This window comes from Amia ocellicauda, chromosome 1 (assembly GCF_036373705.1).
Source record: "Amia ocellicauda isolate fAmiCal2 chromosome 1, fAmiCal2.hap1, whole genome shotgun sequence".
In the NCBI taxonomy this organism is placed as follows: domain Eukaryota; kingdom Metazoa; phylum Chordata; class Actinopteri; order Amiiformes; family Amiidae; genus Amia; species Amia ocellicauda.
In genome coordinates this window covers 46,503,479-46,527,115 of record NC_089850.1, presented here as the reverse complement: position 1 = coordinate 46,527,115, position 23,637 = coordinate 46,503,479, and the positions used below count along the sequence as shown (strand labels likewise).

Below are 23,637 nucleotides of genomic sequence, written 5' to 3'. Positions count from 1 at the left end.
TCCTATTTGTAGTGGAGATGAGTGGTACCCGGTGGGGTCTTCTGCTGTTGTAGCCCATCCGCCTTTAGGTTGTATGTGTTGTGGCTTCACAAATGCTTTGCTGCATACCTCGGTTGTAACGAGTGGTTATTTCAGTCAACGTTGCTCTTCTATCAGCTTGAACCAGTCGGCCCATTCTCCTCTGACCTCTAGCATCAACAAGGCATTTTCGCCCACAGGACTGCCGCATACTGGATGTTTTTCCCTTTTCACACCATTCTTTGTAAACCCTAGAAATGGTTGTGCGTGAAAATCCCAGTAACTGAGCAGATTGTGAAATACTCAGACCGGCCCATCTGGCACCAACAACCATGCCACGCTCAAAATTGCTTAAATCACCTTTCTTTCCCATTCAGACATTCAATTTGGAGTTCAGGAGATTGTCTTGACCAGGACCACACCCCTAAATGCATTGAAGCAACTGCCATGTGATTGGTTGGTTAGATAATTGCATTCATGAGAAATTGAACAGGTGTTCCTAATAATCCTTTAGGTGAGTGTATATATGGCACATCTGTGAATCTGCCTAGTTCACGCCGTCCTCAAAAATTGAGTATCAAGCAGGGCACTAATCAGGGAAACCACCAAGAGGCCTATGGCAACTCTAAAGGAGTTAGTCTTCCATGGCTGAGCTTGGAGACACTGTGCATACTGGAACAATAACCCGGGTGCTTTACAATAGTGACCTTTATGGGAGAGTGGCAAAATAGAAGCCATTGTTGAAAAATACTCACATCAAATCTTGGCTAGAGTTTGCCAAAATACATGTGGGAGACTCTGGGGAAGATTCTATGGTCTGATGAGACCAAAATAGAGCTTTTTGGCCTCAACACTAAGCGGTATGTTTGGCACAAGCCTAACGCTGCACATCATCCTGAGAACACCATCCCTACCGTGAAGCATGGTGGTGGCAGCATCAAGCTATGGGGATGCTTCTCTGCATCAGGGCCTGGAAACCTTGTAAAGATACAGGGCAAAATGTATGTAGCAAAGTACAGAGAAATCCTGGGCTAAAACCTGCTGAAGCCTACAAGAGACCTGGGACTTGGGAGAAGATTTATCTTCCAGCAGGAAAATGACCCCAAACATACAACCAAAGCCACACTGGAGTGGCTTAAAAACAAAAAGGACAATGTCCTGAAGTGGCCCAGTCAAAGCCCAGACCTCAATCCCATTGAGAATATGCTGCAAAGAGTTGATAATTGCTGTTCACCAAAGGTCCCCATCCCACTTGATGGAGCTTGAGCAATTTTGCAAAGAAGAATGGGCACAAATTGCTGTGTCCAGATGTGCAACGCTGGTACAGAGACTTATCCACAGAGACTCATGGCTGTAATTGCTGCCAAAGGTGCCTCCACCAAATATTTACTGAAGGGGGTAATTACTTATGCATTCAAGTATGTTCTGTTTTGTATTTGTAATTAATTTAAAATAAAACGTTTCACTTTGACATTGATCAGTGGCAAAAACTCCTGATTAAATGCATTCTGATTTCATCGTGTAACACATGAAATGTGGAAAAGTCCAAGGGGGGTGAATACTTTTGAGAGCCACTGTACAGCCCAGCTCAAGCACTTTCAGTTCAGGTCAGCTCTGTGCTTGGCAAAGGATCGATTAGTACAGAAACACCAGCCTTGAGCCTGCGTCTCCTTGTTTCTCAGTTGTGTTGACTTTTGTGATTGTTGATTGTTTGAAGCTCTTAAAGAGCTGGAGTATATTTATTTTATTTATAATAAATAATATAAACTGTCATTCTTCTTTCATGAGATGAGACTCCAGTGCCTTGATCCTGCCAGATAACCAACACAGAAAACCTCCGCTGGTTTTTAAATAACACAGCACAGATTATTCTCTTTTCAGCCTAATTCTGTAGTTGACTCAACTGTGGTAAAAGCAAAAACATCACATTAATCTCAGACCTTATCTAAGACTGAGGACTACCTGAGATTTTTCTAAATGTCCTGTCTGAGGTGGATGTCCGAAGCTCTGATGGGAGTAGGCCAACGCACTCGGCAGGCACACGCTTCTTGGACAGCAGCAGTATTTCTGAGCCTGCAGTTTAGGCGCTGCACTTATAAATCATGTCAGAATTAAGTCCATGGTCCTCTATTGAAAAAAGATTGATAAATTGAAAGCTGGGCTTGTTATGGTTTTGTAGTGTATAGTGGGGGTGGGGGTAATGTCGGGGCTACCATTTGCTGAGGAAAGCATACTTATCTATTAGTGTCTCTTTTTCTGTTATATCCAATATTCTTTCTGGGCTGGATGCCACTAAAAGTGTATGTAGGCCACACAAAATACATCGTAACTTGATGACTCAACACATTACAAACAATGCTACTGAAATCTTTATTTCAGGTAAGTAAGTGCTGAATTTTAGCAGTTACATTGAAAAGTGACTTTAATAGATCCATCACATTTTCCTGCATACTAAATAAAAAGAAAAAATCTAATTGTAAGTGTGATTCTCATTATATTTTTATGCAGAATTCTCATAGAACTGCACCCGATAAAAACAACTTTATTGCTCTGTCTGCAAATAGAAATTAAGCATTTTAATTATTTCCGTTAATGTTAGATTAATGAAACACTTTTGTAACTTTTAGTTTAGTTTTGTTTTGCACTGCTAAAGAGGACTGTGTTCTATGGAGTAAATCCACAGTGTGGAATTAATTATTGGTCTGTTTATTCTCCATTAAATATTCAGAGACTGCTACAAAGGTTCCCAATGTACCTTACTGGATAGTAAACTGGGAATATTATGTTGCCATGTGTATCTGAAACACCAGCAAGTTCGATTTGATATGCTCATTTGTTCTCTGTGCTTGTGAAGTATGATGGAATGAAACATGCATCATTTTTGTTTTCTTTAGATAGCATGAAGGTGTAAGAGCCCCAGGAGTCTGCTTAGCCTTTTCCAAACTCTGAATTTAGCAAAAGCCTTTTGAGTCAGCATGTATAAACTATCCCACAGTGGCCCCTTCAAAATAGTCAGATTTAGCTTAAACTACTGTAAGAAATGTATACCTCAAAGGAAGTATGCTTTATCTTATTTTCACATTGCAATTCAGATTACAGTTTTGGCAGAACTCAGTGTTGTGTAGTAGTGAATTACAAGCCAAGGTGTGAACACTCACTTTAAAGCAGAAGAGAAAAATGCCTCTGTGAAGTAGGAAATAAAAGGCAATCCCTTGTACCCAGTTAAACAATCCCATATTTGCAATGTGAGTTTCATCATTTTTTGTATAAAATAAAATCAGTGTATTACATTTTCCAATATTGAAAGCACATTTTAAATACATGACAAATACCCATTGAGAATAAGGTGTATTACATCACCATTTTAAAAAGCCATTAAATTAAGATCAATTTAATATGGATTAAATATGGTAATCTGAATTACAGAATAAACCCATGCAAGCAAGACTACTGTATGAAATAGTGTTTCAATTACAACATGTGTCGTTTACATAGCAGTATTGTGGTGTGTGTGTGTGGAGAATTATATTCACTTTTTTGTTTTCTATAACAGATCTTTTGGGATCTTATTTCATATCCAGAATGTGGCTTTGTCACAATGGGGAAAGAGACAGAACTTGTCGTATTTGGACATGTGGATGGAAGGGACCTAAAAAAATATCCACTATAAATGGAAGAGAAAAGGTATTTTATTGTAGAGCTGGACAGGACACTAACGGATGCATTAATCGCAAGTTATATAATTTATCTTAGTTTTGTTTAATTTGTGCCTACTAAGCCTACTTTGGTTTATTTTAATTAATACTCATTGAAGGGTTTTGTTTAATTTTACTAAAGTGCCTTTGCCTCATCTCTGAGCTGCCCTTATCGAACCCACAAGCCCCTACTAAACAATTATTTCGATAATTGAATCTTCCTGATGAGCATCTTTAAAATCAAACAATCCTTTTTCATGATTGAAAATGCCAGGCTTCAATCTGAGGAGGAATTCTTGGGAAATGTCTTGAGATTGCAAAATATGAATAGATGTGTTCTGCACAAAGTGTCACATAGTCCACCTGCACAAGTTCTGTCAATATATCCTACATGTAGTTAATGTATTCCGGTGGCTTCACAGTATGACATGAAGAATACGAGAAAAAACAACGCCTGCTTGTTTGCTTTGTTCTTGTCTAATTTCACAGTACAGTGGCATTTCTGAATCTACTACTTGATATGAAATTATTCTCTAGCGCCCTCAGGTGTTGAATATGTTCTTATTATTCACTGGTTATTATTGGACCTCTGTCAGGAATTAATTTATTTAGCCATTGGTTTGAATGGTAATAGAGAGGTCAACAGAAATAAACGTCTGACACATTGAAACAAAATAGTTTGGGCAGCATTTCTGCTTGCTACCAGCTCTTGTTTGACACATCTGCTACTGTGTTGTGTACCATGCTTTTAGTAGTTTTACTATGTACACTGTACTACACTTTACCATACTTAACCCTATTTCTTCCCCTGGTGAACTATAATTTACCACATGGTAACCATGGACACCACACCTTACTGTATCTTTACCACAGTACACCACACTGCAGTTTTGGGGACAAAAGTGTCCTAGCCTCATATTTTCCCCATGGTATCGTATGATATTTCTTCTCCCCTTATAAAAGTATATCACACTTCTTTCCTTATGTTGCTTGTTTTTGCATATTATAAATATACTCAACAAAAAAAGAAACATCCCTTTTTCTGGACACTCTATTTTAAAGACAATTTTGTAAAAATCTAAATAACTTTACAGATCTTTATTGTAAAGGGTTTAAACAATGTTTCCCATGCTTGTTCAATGAACCATAAACAATTAATGAACACGCACCTGTGGAACAGTCGTTAAGACACTAACAGCGTACAGACGGAAGGCAATTAAGGTCACAGTTATAAAAACGTAGGACACTAAAGAGACCTTTCTACTCACTCTGAAAAGAAAGATGCCCAGGGTCCCTGCTCACCTGTGTGAACGTGCCTTAGGCATGCTGCAGGGAGGCATGAGGACTGCAGATGTGGCCAGGGCAATAAATTGCAATGTCCGTACTGTGAGACGCCAGAGACAGCGCTACAGGGAGACAGGAAGGACAGCTGATCGTCCTCGCAGTGGCAGACCACGTGTTACATAACCTGCACAGGATCAGTACATCCGAACATCACACCTGCAGGACAGGTACAGGATGGCAACAACAACTGCCCGAGTTACACCAGGAACACACAATCCCTGCATCAGTGCTCAGACTGTCCGCAATAGGCTGAGAGAGGCTGGACTGAGGGCTCGTAGGCCTGTTGTAAGGCAGGTCCTCACCAGACATCACTGGCAACAACGTCGCCTACAGGCACAAACCCACCTTCGCTGGATGTGATTTCCTGCAAGACAGGAATGTCAGTGTTGTGCCATGGCCAGCGAAGAGCCCGGATCTCAATCCCATTGAGCACGTCTGGGACCTGTTGTATCGGAGGGTGAGGGTTAGGGTCATTCCCCCCAGAAATGTCTTGGTGGAAGAGTGGGGTAACATCTCACAGCAAGAACTGGCAGATCTGGGTCAGTCCATGAGGAGGAGATGCACTGCAGCACTAATGCAGCTGGTGGCCACACAGATACTGACTGTGACTTTTGATTTCGACCCCCCCTTTGTTCAGGGACACATTTCATTTCTGTTAGTCACATGTCTGTGAAACTTGTTCAGTTTATGTCTTAGTTGTACAATCTTTTTATGTTCATACAAATATTTACACATATTAAGTTTACTGAAAATAAAAGCAGTTGAAAGTGAGAGGACGTTTCTTTTTTTGCAGAGTATATGTTATGATGTAAAAACAACTTAATTTATCCTGGGGCAATATCCATTTATAATCACATAATACTACTAATATTAATAATAATACCAACGTACATATCAATATGTATACATTATTTAATAGGACAGCTACAAACCTACATACATTTACATACCTTTGTGATCCTAAATTACTATTTTCAACGATAAGTAACCTCCATACAACCATTCTCACATGCAAACAAATATATTTGCATATATGTTTAAATTCCAATTTAAGTGTTTGTTCACCATTCAATAAAACGTTTTTAAAAAGAAACACCCTCTTGATAGTCATTTTTCTTTTGTGGAATGGCCAGAATCCTTAAAGATTACATACACAAACCCACAGATTATTTTATTTTTTTATTTCAGTCATGTTTCTGTTTTCGATGTGTAAATAAATTGAAGTCTGTAGGGCAAACCAGTTTTCACAGATAATCCGTTTAATCTGTTGCGTTTATTATTACTTGACAATGCAACCGAACACAACGTATGCATTTAATCATTATAATAGACCTAATGTAGCATATTCTCTGTGCTACGACCACGTTTGAGCCTAAAATGAATCCATAACACTAACACATTATTTATTTATAATTTAATAATATTGTATTGTATTTGTGAACTAATAGAAAATCCATTGTGTAAAAGCAATGTGTATACAAGATCCACACCGAAAAGAAGGGCACTGAGAAGATATGTGGTGCGCATGTGCAGTGAGATCACTCTGCACATGCGCACCACATGCCAGGGAAGCTATCTTTGCGGAACTGGATGCTCTGGGACGCAGTGTTTGTGTTACCCACGTGTTTTTGTCTTTGGACGGGTATTCGTGTTGTTTCTCAGTCATGCAGAACTGCATTGTGTGTAACGAGGAGAAATCTAAATATCGCTGCCCGGTTTGCAAAATAAGATAGTGAGTACAAGAACTGAACAACTAAATGTGTGTTAAGCGTGTCGCACTTGAAATGTAGGCAGGCCTCGGACTACAGTGACTGTGGTATCCCGCCTGAGAAGCGCTGATGTCGGGGTGTTAGACTGTTCTCGAGTGCAGTTATAATTGTGCTTTGTTGTACATGTTGATCCTCGTTTACCTAATGTAACTTTAGAATAAAATCTGAACATTGTTATTTTAATCATTGATAATTAATTTGAATAAACCTACATCTGTTATTGCTGCTTAAATCTGGGTCACAACAGACTCCCGACCACCTAGGCAGTGTTTGAAAGATTTATTTGAAGTTTTTTAAATGATCATGGCAATTTTTTTTTTTTTTTTAATTTTGGTAGGATTGTTTATAACGACATTATTTTGTTTCTCTTTTAATTCAGCTGTTCTCTCGGTTGCTACAAGAAACACAAAGGTATGCGATTTAAATCATGCTTATTTAACGTCTGTTGAACTTGGTGTTTTTCAATAGGAATGAGTAAATGATGTGAATGCAGAGTAAACTCCCATAAATATCTGCTCGTTTATGCAGATGACTGTGTGTCGTCGACTTCAAAAGAACCGGCGGAGGCGACGGTTTCCACAGCGCTTCCAGAATCCAGGAATGGAAGCCAGGACAGCGGTAGGATCAGACACTGGCAATCCATGCATACAGCTCTGGAAGAAATGAACAGACCACTGCAAATGTTTCTTAAATCAGCATCTCTACATGTATGGCAGTCATTCCATTCCATTCATATTTGTATTTGGAATTTGGGAGAAATGTCAGTAGTTTATAGAATAAAACAAAAATGTTCATTTTACCCAAACACATACCTATAAATAGTAAAACCAGAGAAACTGATAATTTTGCAGTGGTCTCTTAATCTTTTCCAGAGCTATATATATATATTTAAAATCTGTGGCTTATTGGGTGTTATTGAAATAATAATACTTGTGTTTTTGTAGGAAATCATTGGTCTGTTGACGATCTCTTGAATGAGGATGAGCAGTCCGACAGAGTTCCCTTGCAGCAGCTGAAACTATTGGGTAAGAATTTCTGCACACTTTCCTAGTACTATATTATCATGCTACAATGTTTTAGTTACAGAATAAAACATTTTAATAGATTACTTTTATTACCTAATTTGGTTTGTGGAGCTTTCCAATGGGGAAATGTACATTTCATTGAGCTCACTACCTCCGCCACTGTATGTATGTCAATAATAATCGTAATTTAAAAAATGCATTAGATTCTCAGATGTGACTATTGGAAAAGTAAGTGTCGTCAATGAGAATTAATGAATGAATGGAAGGATTCATCAATTTTAGATGGATCAATTTCCCCTAATAATATATGCTTTGACCCTTAAGGTATCTCTCAAGGGTGAATATTGTTTTTAATTTGTTGTCTTTCCCCCCATTTCCCCTCAGGTGACTCTGAAGAGCTGAAGGCCCTGCTATGTAACCCTCACCTCCGACAGCTGCTGCTATCTGTAGACAAAGCTGGGAACAAAGATGACATCATGAAAGCCGCCATGCAAGAGCCCCTCTTTGTGGAGTTTGCAGACCACTGCCTGAAAATCACAGAGCCCGAAGAGAAGGAAAACGTCAGCCCCCCCAGTTTGGCCAGTGCAGAATGAGAGCTCAACTCATGGAGCTACCAGTACAAACGGGCTCATTGTGGGTCTGAATGACCGTGATAAAGACAGAGAGAGACTGTGCAACCCTATCTGTGGATTGTATTCTCACAAGACATGCCTTGGGTACCTTGTGTGTTTGTACAATGGGTGTACTGTAAATTGTGAATATTGTAATTGTTCAAGATGTATATATTAAAATACATTTGTTTTAATCAAAAACATACTGGAGATTTTCATATATAAGTCCTATTCAGAGTATAGGGTTTGTAAAGCATTGTATCATTTACCATATGACTGTACCATGTGGGGGCCTGTGTCTAACACAGTGGTGGGCAACCTAAATTAATCAGTGGGCCGCAAGTCCAGGTGTCAAATAACTGCTTGGGTCTCGCGTCCCCTTTCCCAATTACCAGGCACAAATGGTACATTGTAATTGAACATAGCAATATAATGCAATAAATACATATCAACAATGTATTAAAGGAGTAACACATTGATACAAAATAAGCAGTTGTCATAAATATAGTACTTTATTCTTAATTCTTTCTTGGGTGGGGAGGGTGGTCATGGGCTGCAAGTGGATGCATTTTGCCCACCACTGGCATAACAATAGGAACTGACAGAGAACACTTCAAAACCAGGGATTCATAAAAAAAACATGTATTGGCAGGTGGTGTGTCACTTTAACATGAAGATGAGGCATATTCAGTGGATTGTCATTCAATCAATCATAAATAATTCCAGTTACAGTAAGTTTTATACAATACAGTGTCAAATGCAAAGACTGAGCTGTTGGATTGTAGTTAGAACAGGAATCGTGAGACTTGCAAGACCCATTCAATGTGTGCTAGAAGCAGAAGTGAGGTACTTGATCTAGTTTAACCCTCAATAATATAGTTGTCATCACACAGGAATATTCAGGAATGATACCAGAGGTATGGAGTTAAATATTTCACAGCAAGAGGAAGCTTTTCTACTGCCTTCCAGTTTTGTTACAAACAATTAGTAACAGACAGACTTCAGGAAACAAGATGGCAGTTTTATCCAAACTGGAATAAAAAAGTTGGAACAGACATCTAGCAGCATGTGCTGACAGGGCTTTAGCATACTGTGAAACATCAGCCTTGCAAAGAATGTAGAGGAGCAACAAAGCCATACATGTTCTTAGTGGATGTGTTTATAGTAGAGCTGACAAGTTGCAATTTACAGCTGTGTTTAAAGAAGTTGGAGAAAAAAAAGCTTTCTAAGATGGCCCCCACATCTACTGAATAAGAGGCATGTGGCAGGTGTGCTGTTTTTTTTAGTGTGTATACTGTTTAACAGATCCTTGTAAATCCATGCACCCAAATGCTAAGGTTAAATCATGATAGAAAAGCATAGAGAATAAAATAGGTCGAACACAAATAATGCACACCATTACTCAATTAGGATAAATATGTTCTTTCTTCAGCTCTTACCAAGTGTTTCTTGATACATACTGAGATGCAGTACTTTCCCCAACAGAGACAACACATCAACATCGGTATACATTGTATTAAAATAGAAAAAACATTTTTTTGTACCATATAATATAAATAAAGAGCTTTTTGTTTATTAAGGTCCCATGCATGAAGGCACTTTTTTGTCACAAAGGTCACATTTGACCTGAGATCAGCAGAGTGATTACTGATCATAAATAGTGCTCTGGATTTCAAAGGCAGCTAGTCTCTCCCGTATACATACGCACTCCTGCACACACCTCCCAAACTGTGTAATAAACTCCCGCCAGTAGGTGCCGCCGAACTCCCTTACCAACAGAGGAAGTGATGTCATGAAATACGGCTGGGAAATGTAGTTCTTGAATGGAAGGGAAAAGCCATGCGGTTTTCGACTAGTTTACAGTTATTTTTTTAAGTTAATTTGACTTATAATATCATATCCCACATTAAGGAGTATTTATGTAGCAGATACTCGAATGGAAGCTTTATATTTAGTTCTGTATGCGTGTCATTTAAATCGATGCATCTGGAAGATTCTACAACGTGCTCGTTCCTCCCAGAAGGCTGTGCGCCGCGGCGGTTTGCTCTCGGGCCGGAAGTCTTCCTTCTGTCTTTGGCTGAGGAGGAAAGATGTCGCTAATGGAGGGTCCTCTCAATGTGCTCGGCCAGAGGACGTCTGGCGAGTCCGTTCGCACTCAAAATGGTGAGATCCTTTATCTGTCATTGGTGACGCATCTAGTGTTGATTGTGCACGGCTTTGTGAGGATTAGACCGGAATCCGGTATGGCAGGGATCTGGTGTTGGGTGGATGTGGCTACCGGGTCTGTTTGACACGTGTGGCCGATATTCGCTCTGTTAATCCCGCCGGCCGGTTGTACTCCCTCCCGACTGTAAAGACGGCGGATTTTGTGTTAAGTGATGCAGGCTTTTATCTGACCTCGGGTGAGGCTTGAAAATTCAGGACTCGCTGAGGCGATGGGCTTCAATAATTTGCCAGTCATTCATTGACCCAACCCTACTCCTCCGTTACTCCTTTGTTTCTCTTGGCTACCGAAGCCGCACGCTGGCTGCTGAAGAGTTGCATCTACATTTAGAGGAAATGGGAAGTATCGCTTCAAAGGTTCATTTTTAATATGAATTGTTTTTTTCGACATGTATTTTTATTATCAGCTACCGTAGCTATAGTGTTATCCTTATTATAATTGAAGCACAGGTGGAATCGGGCCTGTTTTCAGATGTGATATTTTGTTATTTGAATGTAGGCCTAATGCATGGCCGGATTGCAGAGCCCCGGGCTGCTTCAGCTCAATGCATGATCCCAGGCTGCCTGCTCGTCATATCTCCTTTTAAGGGTAGTTCTGGAAGTCGGTATTTTTCATCTTCTGCTTAACGCTTCCTGACAGCTAAAGTACCTCATAGTTTACTCACGTCATGTGATTGAAATACGCAATTGACTTGTAATCGTCAGATATCTATGCATTAACCTGTTAGAGCTACACTCAATTTGGAAGGCCAATTACCCATATATATATATAATATATATTTTAGGAATATTCCAGTGCAGCATTAGCTTACTTTTGAAACGGTCAATCATCCTGTATAAATGATGGGTGCAGGTTAGAGCTGGGAGTCTGCAGCCCTGGTGTAGGAAGCAGGGGGTTGTGATTTTCTTTCATGAATTCATATCAGAGAAGATTTCTGCCATATAGTTCAGGGGCTCCTAATCCTGGTCCTGGAGGACCCCCTACCCTGCTGGGTTTTGTTCCAATCAAACTGTCAATTACTTAATTGAACCTTAATTGAATAAAAAAACATTTTATTTTTTAAATTGTGTAATAAGAGTTGATTCTTTAAACATTTCTAAATTGAGTTATAACCCATGCTGTTTAAAAATAATTAGATTTAGGTAACTTTTAATTGAGAGCTCGGTTGTAACAAAAACCAAGCTGTAATTAGTTATTTAGTCTGGAATGGATTTGGGTTGGTAAGACCCTGGGTGTACACACTGACTGCTTCCTGGTCTGTGAAAGTCACTCTGAAAAACTGACCGCTTTTTCTCCTTCCAGTTATGGCAGCATCCTCCATTGCCAACATCGTGAAGAGCTCTCTTGGCCCAGTGGGTCTGGATAAAATGCTGGTGGATGACATTGGTGTAAGTACTGACTGGTTTGCTTTTAAATTTCATTTTCCTGCTCACTGAGTCCTAGTAAACCCGTTTCTCACTCTTCTGCTTTTCTCTGTCCTGCACGCTCTTCCGTATTTATTTATTCATATGGACACAGCCTGTACCCGGTGTTAAAGAGCACCTGGGCTGAATTTGGTGACTTACCTTTTATACACATCAAATTCACTTTTTAATTTATTTTAATGGCAATGTGATGTATATGGTGGGGAAGTGGGTAGGGATGGGGGTTGCTGTCAGTTCAAAATATAAATTAGGGGCTTCGTTTTTACTTTTTTAGAGGGGTAGGAGGGATTTTGTAACTATTAATGCAGACAGTATTCTGTACTGTTCATGGTCTACAAAGACTACAACTTTCCTGTCTGTGTAGGATGTGACCATCACTAATGACGGGGCCACCATCCTGAAGCTCCTGGAGGTGGAGCACCCGGCTGCCAAGGTGCTCTGTGAGCTGGCTGACTTGCAGGACAAGGAAGTGGGCGATGGCACGACTTCAGTGGTGAGTTTAGTCTTGTCTCTTATATGGTTTCCTTGGTGCCATTTCCTTCTATCATATGTGAGTGCACTCGGTGCTTTTTCACCCCAGGTGTAATAATGTAGAACTGTGTATTCCCGTTCTAGTACCATTCATTCTGTTTACCAAGAATGAGTGGCTATGCTAATGGGAGAGAGTAACCCTGTCACAGTCTGAAGGGGAGCTCGGCCTTCTCCAGCTCTCCTATATGAAGTGACTGTACATTGATCTTGTGAGCTGCTTCTCCTCCTGACCTGGGCAGGAAACTGTGCTTCTTTGCTTCTACTTTCAACACAATGGATGTACCAAGGATTGAATGTTAAAGCCAAATCCAATTGCTGTTTCCCTCCAGGTGATCGTTGCTGCCGAGTTGTTGAAGAGTGCAGATGAACTTGTGAAACAAAAAATCCACCCCACCTCTATCATTAGTGGATACCGCCTGGCTTGCAAGTAAGTGTTCCAAATACAATTTGAAATGTTCTAATTGGGGGAGATCTTAAGCATTATTCAATATTTTCAATTTCTTTCAGGTAAACCTTTTTTATTATTATTTTCCCCATCGCTGCCCATACTTGAAAAATAAATCTGTTTTTATTTGTTGTGAGTCATGGATGCTCGGATTACAGTTTGTAGTTCTGACCTCGCTTTCCTGTCCGTGTCCCTACAGAGAAGCAGTTCGATACATCAATGAAAACCTGACCATCAGCACAGATGATCTTGGGAGAGAATGTCTCATCAATGCAGCTAAAACCTCAATGTCCTCCAAGATCATTGGCTGGTATCCTTTGTGCTTTCCTGTCATGTAACTTAGGGATATCACTCACTCCTGTCACTGAGTACGTTGGCACGCTTGTCATACCGTGACTTGTGAGAAGATTTGTAGTAAACCCATTTTAAAAGAGAACAAGGAAGTGCATGAAACAGTGTATACACATTGAGCATTATCTGTTACAAGTGGCAGGATGTTATTAAGTGCCATGGTGTTTGCATGTTGTCCTGGGTATTTACAACCTTAACGGACCCTGCTCAGTGATGCAGACTTCTTTGCCAACATGGTGGTTGATGCAGCTCTGGCAGTCAAGTTTGTCGATGGGAAGGGTCAGACTCGATACCCTATTAACTCTGTCAACGTGCTGAAGGCCCACGGACGCAGCCAGAAGGAGAGCTTCCTCGTCAACGGTTATGCACTGAACTGTACAGTCGGATCACAAGGTGTGTTGCGCCGTGCGTTTCTTCCCGGTATCCCAGATATCCCATTTATATTTGCTGCTACGCTTGTGAAGTGGTGTAAGCAGTTATACGCGTGGGATACAGTATTCTGTTAGTGTGGTTAATGGTGCAGCACTTCCATCTTGTTCCACCAGTACTGCTCAAGCAGGACACATTTTGTTCAGGCTGAAGTTAAATGGTCTGATGATAAATCATGAGGCAGAGGTTGTGCAGCTCAGCCACCTTTGTGGATCAATCCTGTCCAGTCTGAGATTGCAAGTTCCTGAGTCGAGTAAAGAAGGCTTATTAAATTCTTTAACAAAACAATGTTCTGTGTGTTTTATGTCTGCCCTCAGGAATGGTCAAAAAGGTGACCAATGCAAAGATCGCTTGCCTGGATTTCAGCCTCCAGAAGACTAAAATGAAGATGGGTGTCCAGGTGGTCATCAGCGACCCCGAGAAACTTGACCAGATCAGACAAAGGTACGCTATACCGGCTTCTCCTTGATCCTGGGGAAGGTTTCCTTATGAGGCGGGAAGGAGGGACCTGCATTGGAATGGCCTCTTGTTTGTACCCATTGTTTCTCTCCATTGTAGAAATGCTTTCAAGAGTGTAGAGTTGAGATTAACTGAGAGATGCGTTTGTTTGCATTAGGTTCCCATTTTCTATTGCTGCCACACTGAATGTAGTGTGAGTAGTTATACGCGTGGGATACAGCAAGCGCGGCCTGATGTCCTTCTGATTGAGTCACTTGTGTGTTTTTGAATGCACTTCAGGCTGCATACATCTAACCTTTTTAACCTTTGCTTTTCCTGTTTTGGCTGTAGTGGAATGGGGATGTGTGTCTTTCCTTGTACCAACATTTTCATAAACTAGTAACTAGTTCAAAGGTGGGGTATTAAAGGGAATATCATTCCCCTGGGTAGCTCTGAACACTGTTCACACCTAATGCTTTCATCTGTTCGTCACAATGATCCAGTTGCTTAATTTTATTTGTATTTTCCCTTGGTAGAATTATGTGTATAAAGGACTTTTATTGAGGTTACTAGGACTTCAGAACATCCAGAGCAGGTTTTCTTCTGTGTGAAATCTGTGCTGCCGGAGTCCTGATGAGGATCTGTTGTTTGCAGAGAGAGTGACATCACAAAAGAGAGGATCCAGAAGATCCTGGCAGCAGGCGCCAATGTCATCCTGACGACCGGGGGCATTGATGACATGTGCTTGAAGTACTTTGTGGACAATGGGGCCATGGCTGTGCGCAGAGTCCTGAAGCGGGACTTGAAGCGCATTGCCAAGTCAACCGGCGGTGAGCAATGGGCCTGACCTACTTAAGGAAAGGAAGGGTGGGGGGGGACTTCTCCTGTTTGTGTTGTGAGATTGAACTTTTTATTAGGGTAATGCAGTGATTTTATTAAATGCAAAATAAGTTCCTTCATCCGTGGCCTAACATGCGATCAGTCGTTTATAAAGGGTTTTGTTCTTCAGGGCAACATTCTTTTTTTGCCTTTAATGTAAAATGTTTGAAGTTAATATAAAACATTAAACAGACTACATGGGTGCAGAAGAGATTAATGTATAAATTTTTGTTGCATCGGAATTCTTGTATTAATATACACCAATGATTTGAGCTGTATTTATTACCCATTATTGTCATCTAAGACTTCATCACTGTTCCTTGCATTAACGTGTGGAAATGGCTTTTGTGCCTGTGATTGTTCCGCAGCCACGCTTTGCTCCACACTGTGTAACCTTGAGGGTGAGGAGTCGTTTGAGGCCGCTATGCTGGGCCAAGCTGAGGAGGTGGTTCAGGAGCGCGTGTGTGATGATGAGCTCATCCTTATTAAGAAGTAAGTCCTACACAGCTTCAGTTCTGTGCTCAGTAGCTTCTGTAGAGAAATGCCTGGCTGTAGGACCTTCATCCTGAGCTTTTTATAGAAATGAGTGCACTGTTCTGAAAAGCTGAACTATTTTTTGTTTGCTTGGGTCTTGAATGAGCCGTCTTAGATTTAAATCCATGCTGCATTTGAATAATTTAGGCTTCTTGTTGAGTTGTTTTTGTCAACTCCTCCAAATGCCACCCTTCCCTGTGTCTCATTTCCCCCTCTCTCTCTCTGCCCAGCACCAAGTCTTGCACTTCTGCCTCCATCGTGCTACGTGGGGCCAATGACTTCATGTGCGACGAGATGGAGCGCTCTCTGCACGACGCGCTGTGTGTGGTGAAAAGGGTGCTGGAGTCCAAGTCCCTGGTCCCCGGCGGTGGTGCTGTGGAGGCTGCGCTCTCCATCTATCTGGAGAACTACGCTACCAGCATGGTAAGGAGAACTGATCCTGGTGTGCTTTTGTGCTCCTTTGAGGGAAAGAAAAGAATTGCTAGTAGTAATTGTGTGTGTGTGTGTGTGTGTGTGTGTATATATATATATGTGTATGTGTGTGTATATATATATATATATATATAATTTCCCCTTTCTCTCTCAAATGAAAACTTGACAGCTTGTTGTGAAGCTTGCTCTGCCATATTGACATTGATTGTGTTTGGTTGTGTCGCAGGGGTCCCGTGAGCAGCTGGCCATAGCGGAGTTTGCCAGGTCTCTGCTGATTATTCCCAAGACCCTGGCTGTCAACGCTGCTCAGGACTCCACAGATCTCGTTGCTAAGCTGCGTGCATTTCACAATGAGGCCCAGGTCAACCCAGAGCGTAAAAACCTCAAATGGTAAGGATGCCAGATGTTCTGGGAGCTGATTTTTGAGGCAAATCATACCAATGGCAAACCCATTTTTAGGACATGGGGGGGGTGTTTTGGTGCAGAGGGTCGGGCGTAACTAAAGATCTCTTTAGTTTGTTCTCAGTAAATGTCTATTTTCTGCTCAGGTTTGGGATTCTGGAGAAAGACTGTAAGGGAACCAGTCATCTACATTAGCTCATCAAACACTATTTTTTTTCAACAGGATCGGTCTGGATCTGGTTAATGGAAAACCCAGAGACAACAAGCAGGCTGGTGTGTATGAGCCCACCATGGTCAAAACCAAGAGCCTGAAGTTCGCTACAGAGGCGGCCATCACCATCCTGCGAATCGATGACCTCATCAAGCTCTTCCCAGAGCCAAAGGAAGGAGGACAGTCTTACCAGGATGCCGTTCAGTGTGGTTCTCTGGACGGCTGAGGACCTTGTGGATTCTTACCATTATTTATACAAGTGTTAAATGTCAAGAGGCTGTTTCTCACAGGATTAAACCATGCACTTCCTTTTCTGTCCTGTGAGCCCTGGTCAATGTAACATATTGGACTTTCAATAAAAAATACATCACGTGAATTTGTTTTCATGTTTTTATTCAGTTTTACAAGGAAGGTTCCCACTAACTTTATATTTAATAGCAAAGTGCATCTACTATTTGCAAGATGGTTGTAGTTCTTAATTGAGCTGCTTTTTGCCTCTTAATATGAAGCACATTCTGAAAATCATAAAATCAGATCAGTTGGCCATTACCTGTAAACAAATGACTTGGCATAGATGTTTGGCACAGACATCTTTTCAAGAATAACTGATGTTCACTCTACAATTATCCACTTAAATGCAACAATTGGTATTTCACAAACCACTTTTTTTACTATACAGTAGTTATGTTGTGCCTATAGATGGCAGAATAATTTAAAGTGTCTATTCTCCCCTTGACATCCCGAGTTGTGCAGCCCAGTTTCAAAGCCTCTGCACACACATTGCTATTCCCATGCCTCCTCCTATACACAGCGCTGCCACCCCTCGTCTGCCCCCAGTGCGTTCGAGCGCATACAGCAGAGTGACCAACACCCGGCAGCCTGACATGCCAAGGGGATGGCCGAGGGAAATGGCACCACCATGGATATTGACCTATGGAAAAAAGAATAACATGTTTCAGGTGCTGGGAACAAGGTCAGATGCTACTGCTGGCTTACCACTGCACTACAATTATTCATTTCACAATACATTTTGTGATTGAGACTATTGTTTTTATTCATTTGGAAAGTACACCTGTTAATTCAATTTAAGATGTTCTCAGTTTTGCACTTGATCAATCCAATATTATAATGCTATTCAAATGCACTAATCAAACTTGCCCATCAAAGACGAAGTATTAATCAAGCAATAGTATGTGCATCAGAAAAGGATTTCTTGTCACAGTTAAAAGTTTGTAATTATCTAAGAGCTGAATGATTCTTTTCAAGTAATCTCATTATACCCAATTTAAAAAAAAACAGTAGATTATGACCTTCTCTTGGTTTAACCCGAGTTCCTTCATAACAGCAATCGACTGGGCAGCAAAAGCTTCATTGATTTCAAACAGATCCACCTGGTCCAGCTGCCAGCCAGCTTTCTCCACCTGGTAAACAATGTATAAAAGGGTCAAGCATTTTGCTGAACTTGAAAAAACTAAATACAATAACATGGAAGAATTCTTGTTATTGCCAAATTTATATTTTGTTACTTTTTTAATGTATTCTTATCAGTCCTGTTCAGTAATGCAAAGCTCATATTGTATTACAGGGTTACAGGTCTGTGAGGTAATTTTGTAGTCTCTTGAAAACACAGAATGGGACTCACCGCTCTCCGGATGGCTGGAATAGGCCCCGTGCCCATTACTGAAGGATCCAAACCAGCCTGAGCCCAAGAAACTATGTGCGCCAGGGGAGTCAGGCATCTTCTGTCCGCCTCAGATTTAGTCATTAGCACTGTAGCGGCAGCCCCATCGTTTATACCTGCGCAAGACAGTTTGTGGAACAAGACTATCTCCGTTACACACAGCACTCACTGTCCCAGGAAAATAACCTGCACTGCTCTGCTCAAAAATGACTCTCAAACCTTGTTTTTAAAGCACTACACTTGCATAATAACTCAGTCAGTATTCTCTGGGGACTTCAGAAGAAATGCATTGTGCTTCTCTATAGTAGAAGCCTACTGCTTATTCACAGTGAGGTCCCACTGACCTGAGGCGTTAGCAGCAGTCACTGTTCCCGAGCCATCTTTCAGAAAACAGGGCTTCAGTTTGGACATGGCCTCCAAATTGCTTCCATGACGGGGAAACTCATCCACTTTCACTTCTACTGGTCCAGCAAACAAGAAGATCAAGGTTTAAAGAGCGAACTGTATCCCTTGGTAACTTGCATTGCCATTTGTATGCATGAAAATCAATATATCCTTATGAGTGCACTTAAGCATTTATTTCAAAAGCTACATGCAGCTTTCCTACTGTGGCATGGTCACTCCAACAGGGGAACATTACCCTTTCTCGATGGTACGCTGACCGGCACAATCTCCTTCTCAAAGAAGCCCGCCTTCTGTGCAGCTTCCGTTCTGTTCTGAGAGGAGACGGCAAACTGGTCCTGAGCTTCACGGCTCACACTCCACTGCTTGGCAACATTTTCAGCTTTTCACAAGAGTGGACAAAGTTGGGCAGATGTTACTTCAGTGGACGGGATACAGAATTATTATTTTTTTGCTTTTCATTTTTATTTAGAATAAAACATTGCATGCGTTCCACCGAACAGGAATAAAATTACAGATTAAGCAAAAACTCTGTCCAAGAGATGCAATGAGAAGACATACAAACAGGAGAGTTTTGTTTGGTTCTACAAAACAATCAAATGTGTCTGGATACAGGTGCATTTAATACATCAAACTGAAGACGTGCTTACCCGTTATCCCCATGTGGTAGTTATGGAAAGCATCAGTCAGGCCATCAGAAAGTATACAGTCCTGCAGGGTAGCATCCCCCATCTTAGTGCCAACTCTAAGGTGCACTGAGTGAGGAGTCTGCAGACACAGGATAAAGCATAAAACATGTGGCGTATCTCTGCTGATCTTAATAAGAAAACATAACATTTATGAACATCTGATGAGTCAGAAAGCAATAAAAAATAAAGGGAAGGCAAACATTCCCCTGGTCCTGTTTGCACCTAATTTTATTATGACATTTAGCTAAATATTGTGAATGAGAGAATTACCATCACTTCAGGCAGTACACAGAAGACCTGTCTGAGCACAAGCGATTTGCTAATCTGTCACACCAAACCTGCTTGTCTCCAGATTGACTTCCCCCTCTATGGGGGGCCAAACAGGCCATAATACATCGGTTTGTGTACTATGGCCTGTTTGGCCCCCCATACCCTTCCTCATTAACACACACGCAGTCAGGCCCAGTTGCTCACCCTACTCATGCTCTCCATTCCTCCGGCTACCACAATAGTGGACTCCCCGGTCTGGATGGACTGGGCCCCCAGGCACACAGCTTTCAGGCCAGAGCCACAGACCATCTGGCAGCTCCAGGCAGGCACAGGGTAGGGTATCCCAGCTCCCACACTGGCCTGCCGCGCGGGGTTCTGCCCATGACCTGCACAAACACACAGCCGTTACATCACCAGCTCACAGGTGCACAGAGTCCTGCGAATTGCAACCTCAGGTGTCCGATCCGCTACATACATGACACAATATCAATGATTACACACGACTGACTAATAAAGGCAGAATAGAGGCTGTGCTCTCATTCACTACTGGAATCAATAATGGAACGATTTACAGATTTTCACTGTCTGACATTTCAAAATCATTACAGAAAACAGGTTTTTAACTGTAAAGGAATTGATATATTTTAAGGTGAGACTAAGAAGTCAATATTTATTATTTCAAATTACAGATCCCGATTTGTTTTTTGAATGAGACTAATGGCTACCGAGATGTCTAGCGTTTCTTCAATTTATATAGATGGAGGGAATTCAAGATTATCATTGGTGTCAAATATTCCATAGTCCATCCAACTACCCAGACACTGCCTATAGTGCCTGTGACATCCCACGCTGTGACTGTACCTGCTGTCAGCACATGGCCCAGAATGACCTCAGACACCTCCTCTGGTTTAACACCGGCCCTCCTCAGGACCTCTTTGATCACAGTGGAGCCGAGCTCAGGGAGGGGCATGGAGGACAGAGCTCCATTGAAGGACCCTGTTGATGCATCACAACACAAACCGCTTTACACAGGACAGCATAGGGGAACAACATCAATGTTCATAAAGGGCTTCTATACAGCATAGAATTAAAACTAACATATATGATTCTGCTTTCACCAGTACATTTTCTGAAATGTGTAAGCAAAATGCGATTTACCTCATAGAATCCGCTTTATATTAAAATCTGAATTCAATATATTAATAAGTAAAATACAGTTACTGATGTTCCTTTTGGTCACATGGGGCAAACATTGCAATGTAATTGTATGAAGATGTCATTCACTGTAGCAGTTCCATCTGAGGCGTTAGTAATCAGCTTTTTTGTGGATTCAACTGTTATAGCAGAGAGAACTAAACATTTTTAATATGCTTGTGTAATAAAGCACATCCACTTCAAATTACATTTAACTTCTACATAGTTCCTTGGTTATCTTGTTGCATGCTGCGTTTTGCATTCATAATACAGCACTGTAATGCCTCCAGGTCATTTTAAGATAACGCCTGCTGCTTTTCTTCCGAATAATGACCAAGAAAACAAAGATTATTTCTAATATTCAACACAACTTCAGACCGTGTCAATTGATTCACCCTAAACGAAGAGGCTGCTCAAACAACTGCATGAACATGAACCCGTTATGTATTGTAATCGAGCACCAGAACAGCCAAAGCAAACAGGCCGTTTGTGACTTTATGTGGCAATCTACCTGTTCATGCAATCGGCCATTTGGGTTCACAACACTGACACTGGAGGCCAAGCACGGCGGCTTCCTGATAACACACCGCTGTCGCGTCACCCCGCCTCAGCCAATCACGGCTCCCCGTTGCGTCATGGTTCTATACCGTTCAGCCAATCGTCGTGTCCAGAGACTGGGCAGAACAAGCAGTAACCAATCAGCTGCTCCGCCACAGCAATTTAGCATATTTCAGTACGTCAGGATGCCTTGCGAACTGGTCCGGTTAATCTTAATGCAAATTAATATTAAACTGTATCCACGTAGGTCACTGTGTGTACAATGACATAAACTGCATCACTTCCAATCAGGCATACAAATATGACAACAGTCTCTGAAGGGGACATACTCATTTAAATGTACAATATCAAATTTCTTTCAAGTCTTGATTTTTCTAATGAGAAACGCAATAAGATCATAATTAACATTATGAGTATCTAGATCATTAATCATATTCTAATATCACCCGAGTCTGATTGTTCTTTTTCACTTTTTACAGAGATAGCTTCAACATGCAATGCGAGTAGTGCACACAACAACATACAGAACAATTAACATTGGTTAAAGTAAGTATTTGTGACATACCGATTGGACTCCTTGCCGCAGACACGATAACAACACAGTCGGTGCTGGTCATACTGGTCGCTTCCGTGTTCAACACGACCTCTCTGCCTGTGGATGAACAGCACAGTCCCGGGCCGTGTTCACTCCCGCCTGCTGGGATTTGTGTCCGAGTCGAGGGGCAGGTCCTACAGCCCAACTCCGCCCTACTGCGTCACGGCATGTGCAAAGGATCAGGTGTTTCTACGGTCAGAGCTCCGGCACAATGATCCACTACAAGTTATTATACTTTCTGCGACATTTTGCAATGTAATATCTTTAAAGTACACTGGCACAGTGCGTTTTCGTAAGAAATCAAAGCTAACGTTTGCAAATTGTTGCAGGTCATCTTTTTAATAAGCACTGTACTTTAGATGGCGCATATCTATGGCATGTGCGACAGCGCCCTCTGCCGGCACGGAGTACTGGACTAAATCGGGGCTAGTGAATCTCGTCCATTATATCAGTGAACTGATCCAATACATATCATACGACTTGTGTTCCCAAGTAATATATTTTTTAATCATAATGCACATTCATAAACTTCATGCAGATGTAAAATATCAGGATGGGCTTGTTGGTTGTTATACGGCAATGGTTCTCAAACCTGTCCTGGAGAACCACCTACCCGGCTGTTTTTTGTTCCAACTGTTTGAACCACGATTTCCCTATGAAATCTGCAGCAGCCTCTCGATGACCATGGCTACAGATCACTAGTTTGGTCTAAAGCAGTGGATTTCAAACCTGTCCTGCTGGTTTTTGTTCCAACCGAGCTCTCAATTACTTAATTGAACCCTTAATTGAACTAATAATTTCCTAAATCAGAGACTTTTAATAAGTTTTAATAGTAGGAGTTTTAAGTTAAGTATATAATTGTATAAGGAAATTATTAAGGAGCCAGTTTTTTATCAGTTGCACAATTTAAAGAGTCAAATGTAATCAAATTACTTAAATTAAGGGTTCAATTAAGTAATTGAGAGCTCAGTTGGAACAAAAACCAGCAGGACAGGTGGTACTCCAGGACAGGTTTGAGAACCACTGGTCTAAAGGACATTTGTTAGGGTACAGATGCAATACAAACCCCTGATGTGAGGTCAATGTTGGGTGGTGAAAATGTATTGATCTAGCTCTAGTTTAATAGCCTGTGTGAGGAGAGAGGGGCAGAGGGGCAGTAGAACCAGACTAGACATGAAATCAGCCTGTAGGATGTTTCTAGAATTAACCAAGTTACCAGAGACAGATTAATTTGTTTAATTAATTTGTGCAAATGTGCATAACATTCAAATCTGCAGCTGGCAAAGGACAGTTCCAATTAAGGAGGGAAATCAAAATAAATTAACTAAAATACTTCACAGATAATTACTCATACAGAGCAATGCAGGTTTATTTGTTAACAAAGCCACACCACCAAGAATTAACATGGATATTTTGTCAATGTACACAACAGGTGACACAATCAGATCTGTACATTTCCTGACAAGTCTCACTGCAGCAAAATCTT

General features: G+C 41.1%; 3 protein-coding genes and 1 non-coding gene across 6 annotated transcripts; 3 read left to right on the top strand and 1 right to left on the bottom strand.

The window, feature by feature from the left end:
• The first annotated feature begins 6,607 nt into the window (after positions 1–6,607).
• On the top strand, positions 6,608–8,663 carry znhit3 (zinc finger, HIT-type containing 3). The gene is made up of 5 exons (XM_066707305.1): positions 6,608–6,789; positions 7,206–7,237; positions 7,355–7,444; positions 7,771–7,851; positions 8,236–8,663. Exons 1-5 carry the CDS (start codon positions 6,722–6,724, stop codon positions 8,442–8,444), a joined length of 480 nt encoding a protein of 159 aa, XP_066563402.1. The 5' UTR covers positions 6,608–6,721; the 3' UTR covers positions 8,445–8,663.
• Positions 8,664–10,466: 1,803 nt separating this feature from the next.
• Positions 10,467–17,138, top strand: LOC136751558 (T-complex protein 1 subunit alpha). The gene is made up of 12 exons (XM_066707271.1): positions 10,467–10,625; positions 11,989–12,074; positions 12,475–12,603; positions 12,971–13,068; positions 13,286–13,396; positions 13,649–13,830; positions 14,184–14,310; positions 14,959–15,134; positions 15,552–15,675; positions 15,948–16,140; positions 16,376–16,539; positions 16,775–17,138. Exons 1-12 carry the CDS (start codon positions 10,553–10,555, stop codon positions 16,986–16,988), a joined length of 1,677 nt encoding a protein of 558 aa, XP_066563368.1. The 5' UTR covers positions 10,467–10,552; the 3' UTR covers positions 16,989–17,138.
• On the top strand, positions 12,713–12,849 carry LOC136760200 (small nucleolar RNA SNORA29). The gene has a single exon (XR_010820174.1). It is a non-coding gene; the product is annotated as a small nucleolar RNA SNORA29 (small nucleolar RNA).
• Positions 17,139–22,277, bottom strand: acat2 (acetyl-CoA acetyltransferase 2). Of its 3 annotated transcripts, none has more exons than XM_066707281.1 (9): positions 22,122–22,277; positions 20,666–20,800; positions 20,009–20,190; positions 19,496–19,613; positions 19,084–19,227; positions 18,788–18,904; positions 18,405–18,559; positions 18,073–18,183; positions 17,139–17,693 (listed from the first exon to the last, which is right to left on the bottom strand). In XM_066707281.1, the coding sequence occupies exons 1-9, from the start codon at positions 22,171–22,173 to the stop codon at positions 17,523–17,525; spliced, it is 1,185 nt and encodes a 394-aa protein (XP_066563378.1). In that variant the 5' UTR covers positions 22,174–22,277; the 3' UTR covers positions 17,139–17,522. The 3 variants fall into 3 exon arrangements, with proteins under 3 accessions (XP_066563378.1, XP_066563386.1, XP_066563395.1); XM_066707289.1 differs by having other exon boundaries at positions 18,788–18,901; XM_066707298.1 differs by lacking the exon at positions 18,788–18,904.
• Positions 22,278–23,637: the final 1,360 nt, after the last annotated feature.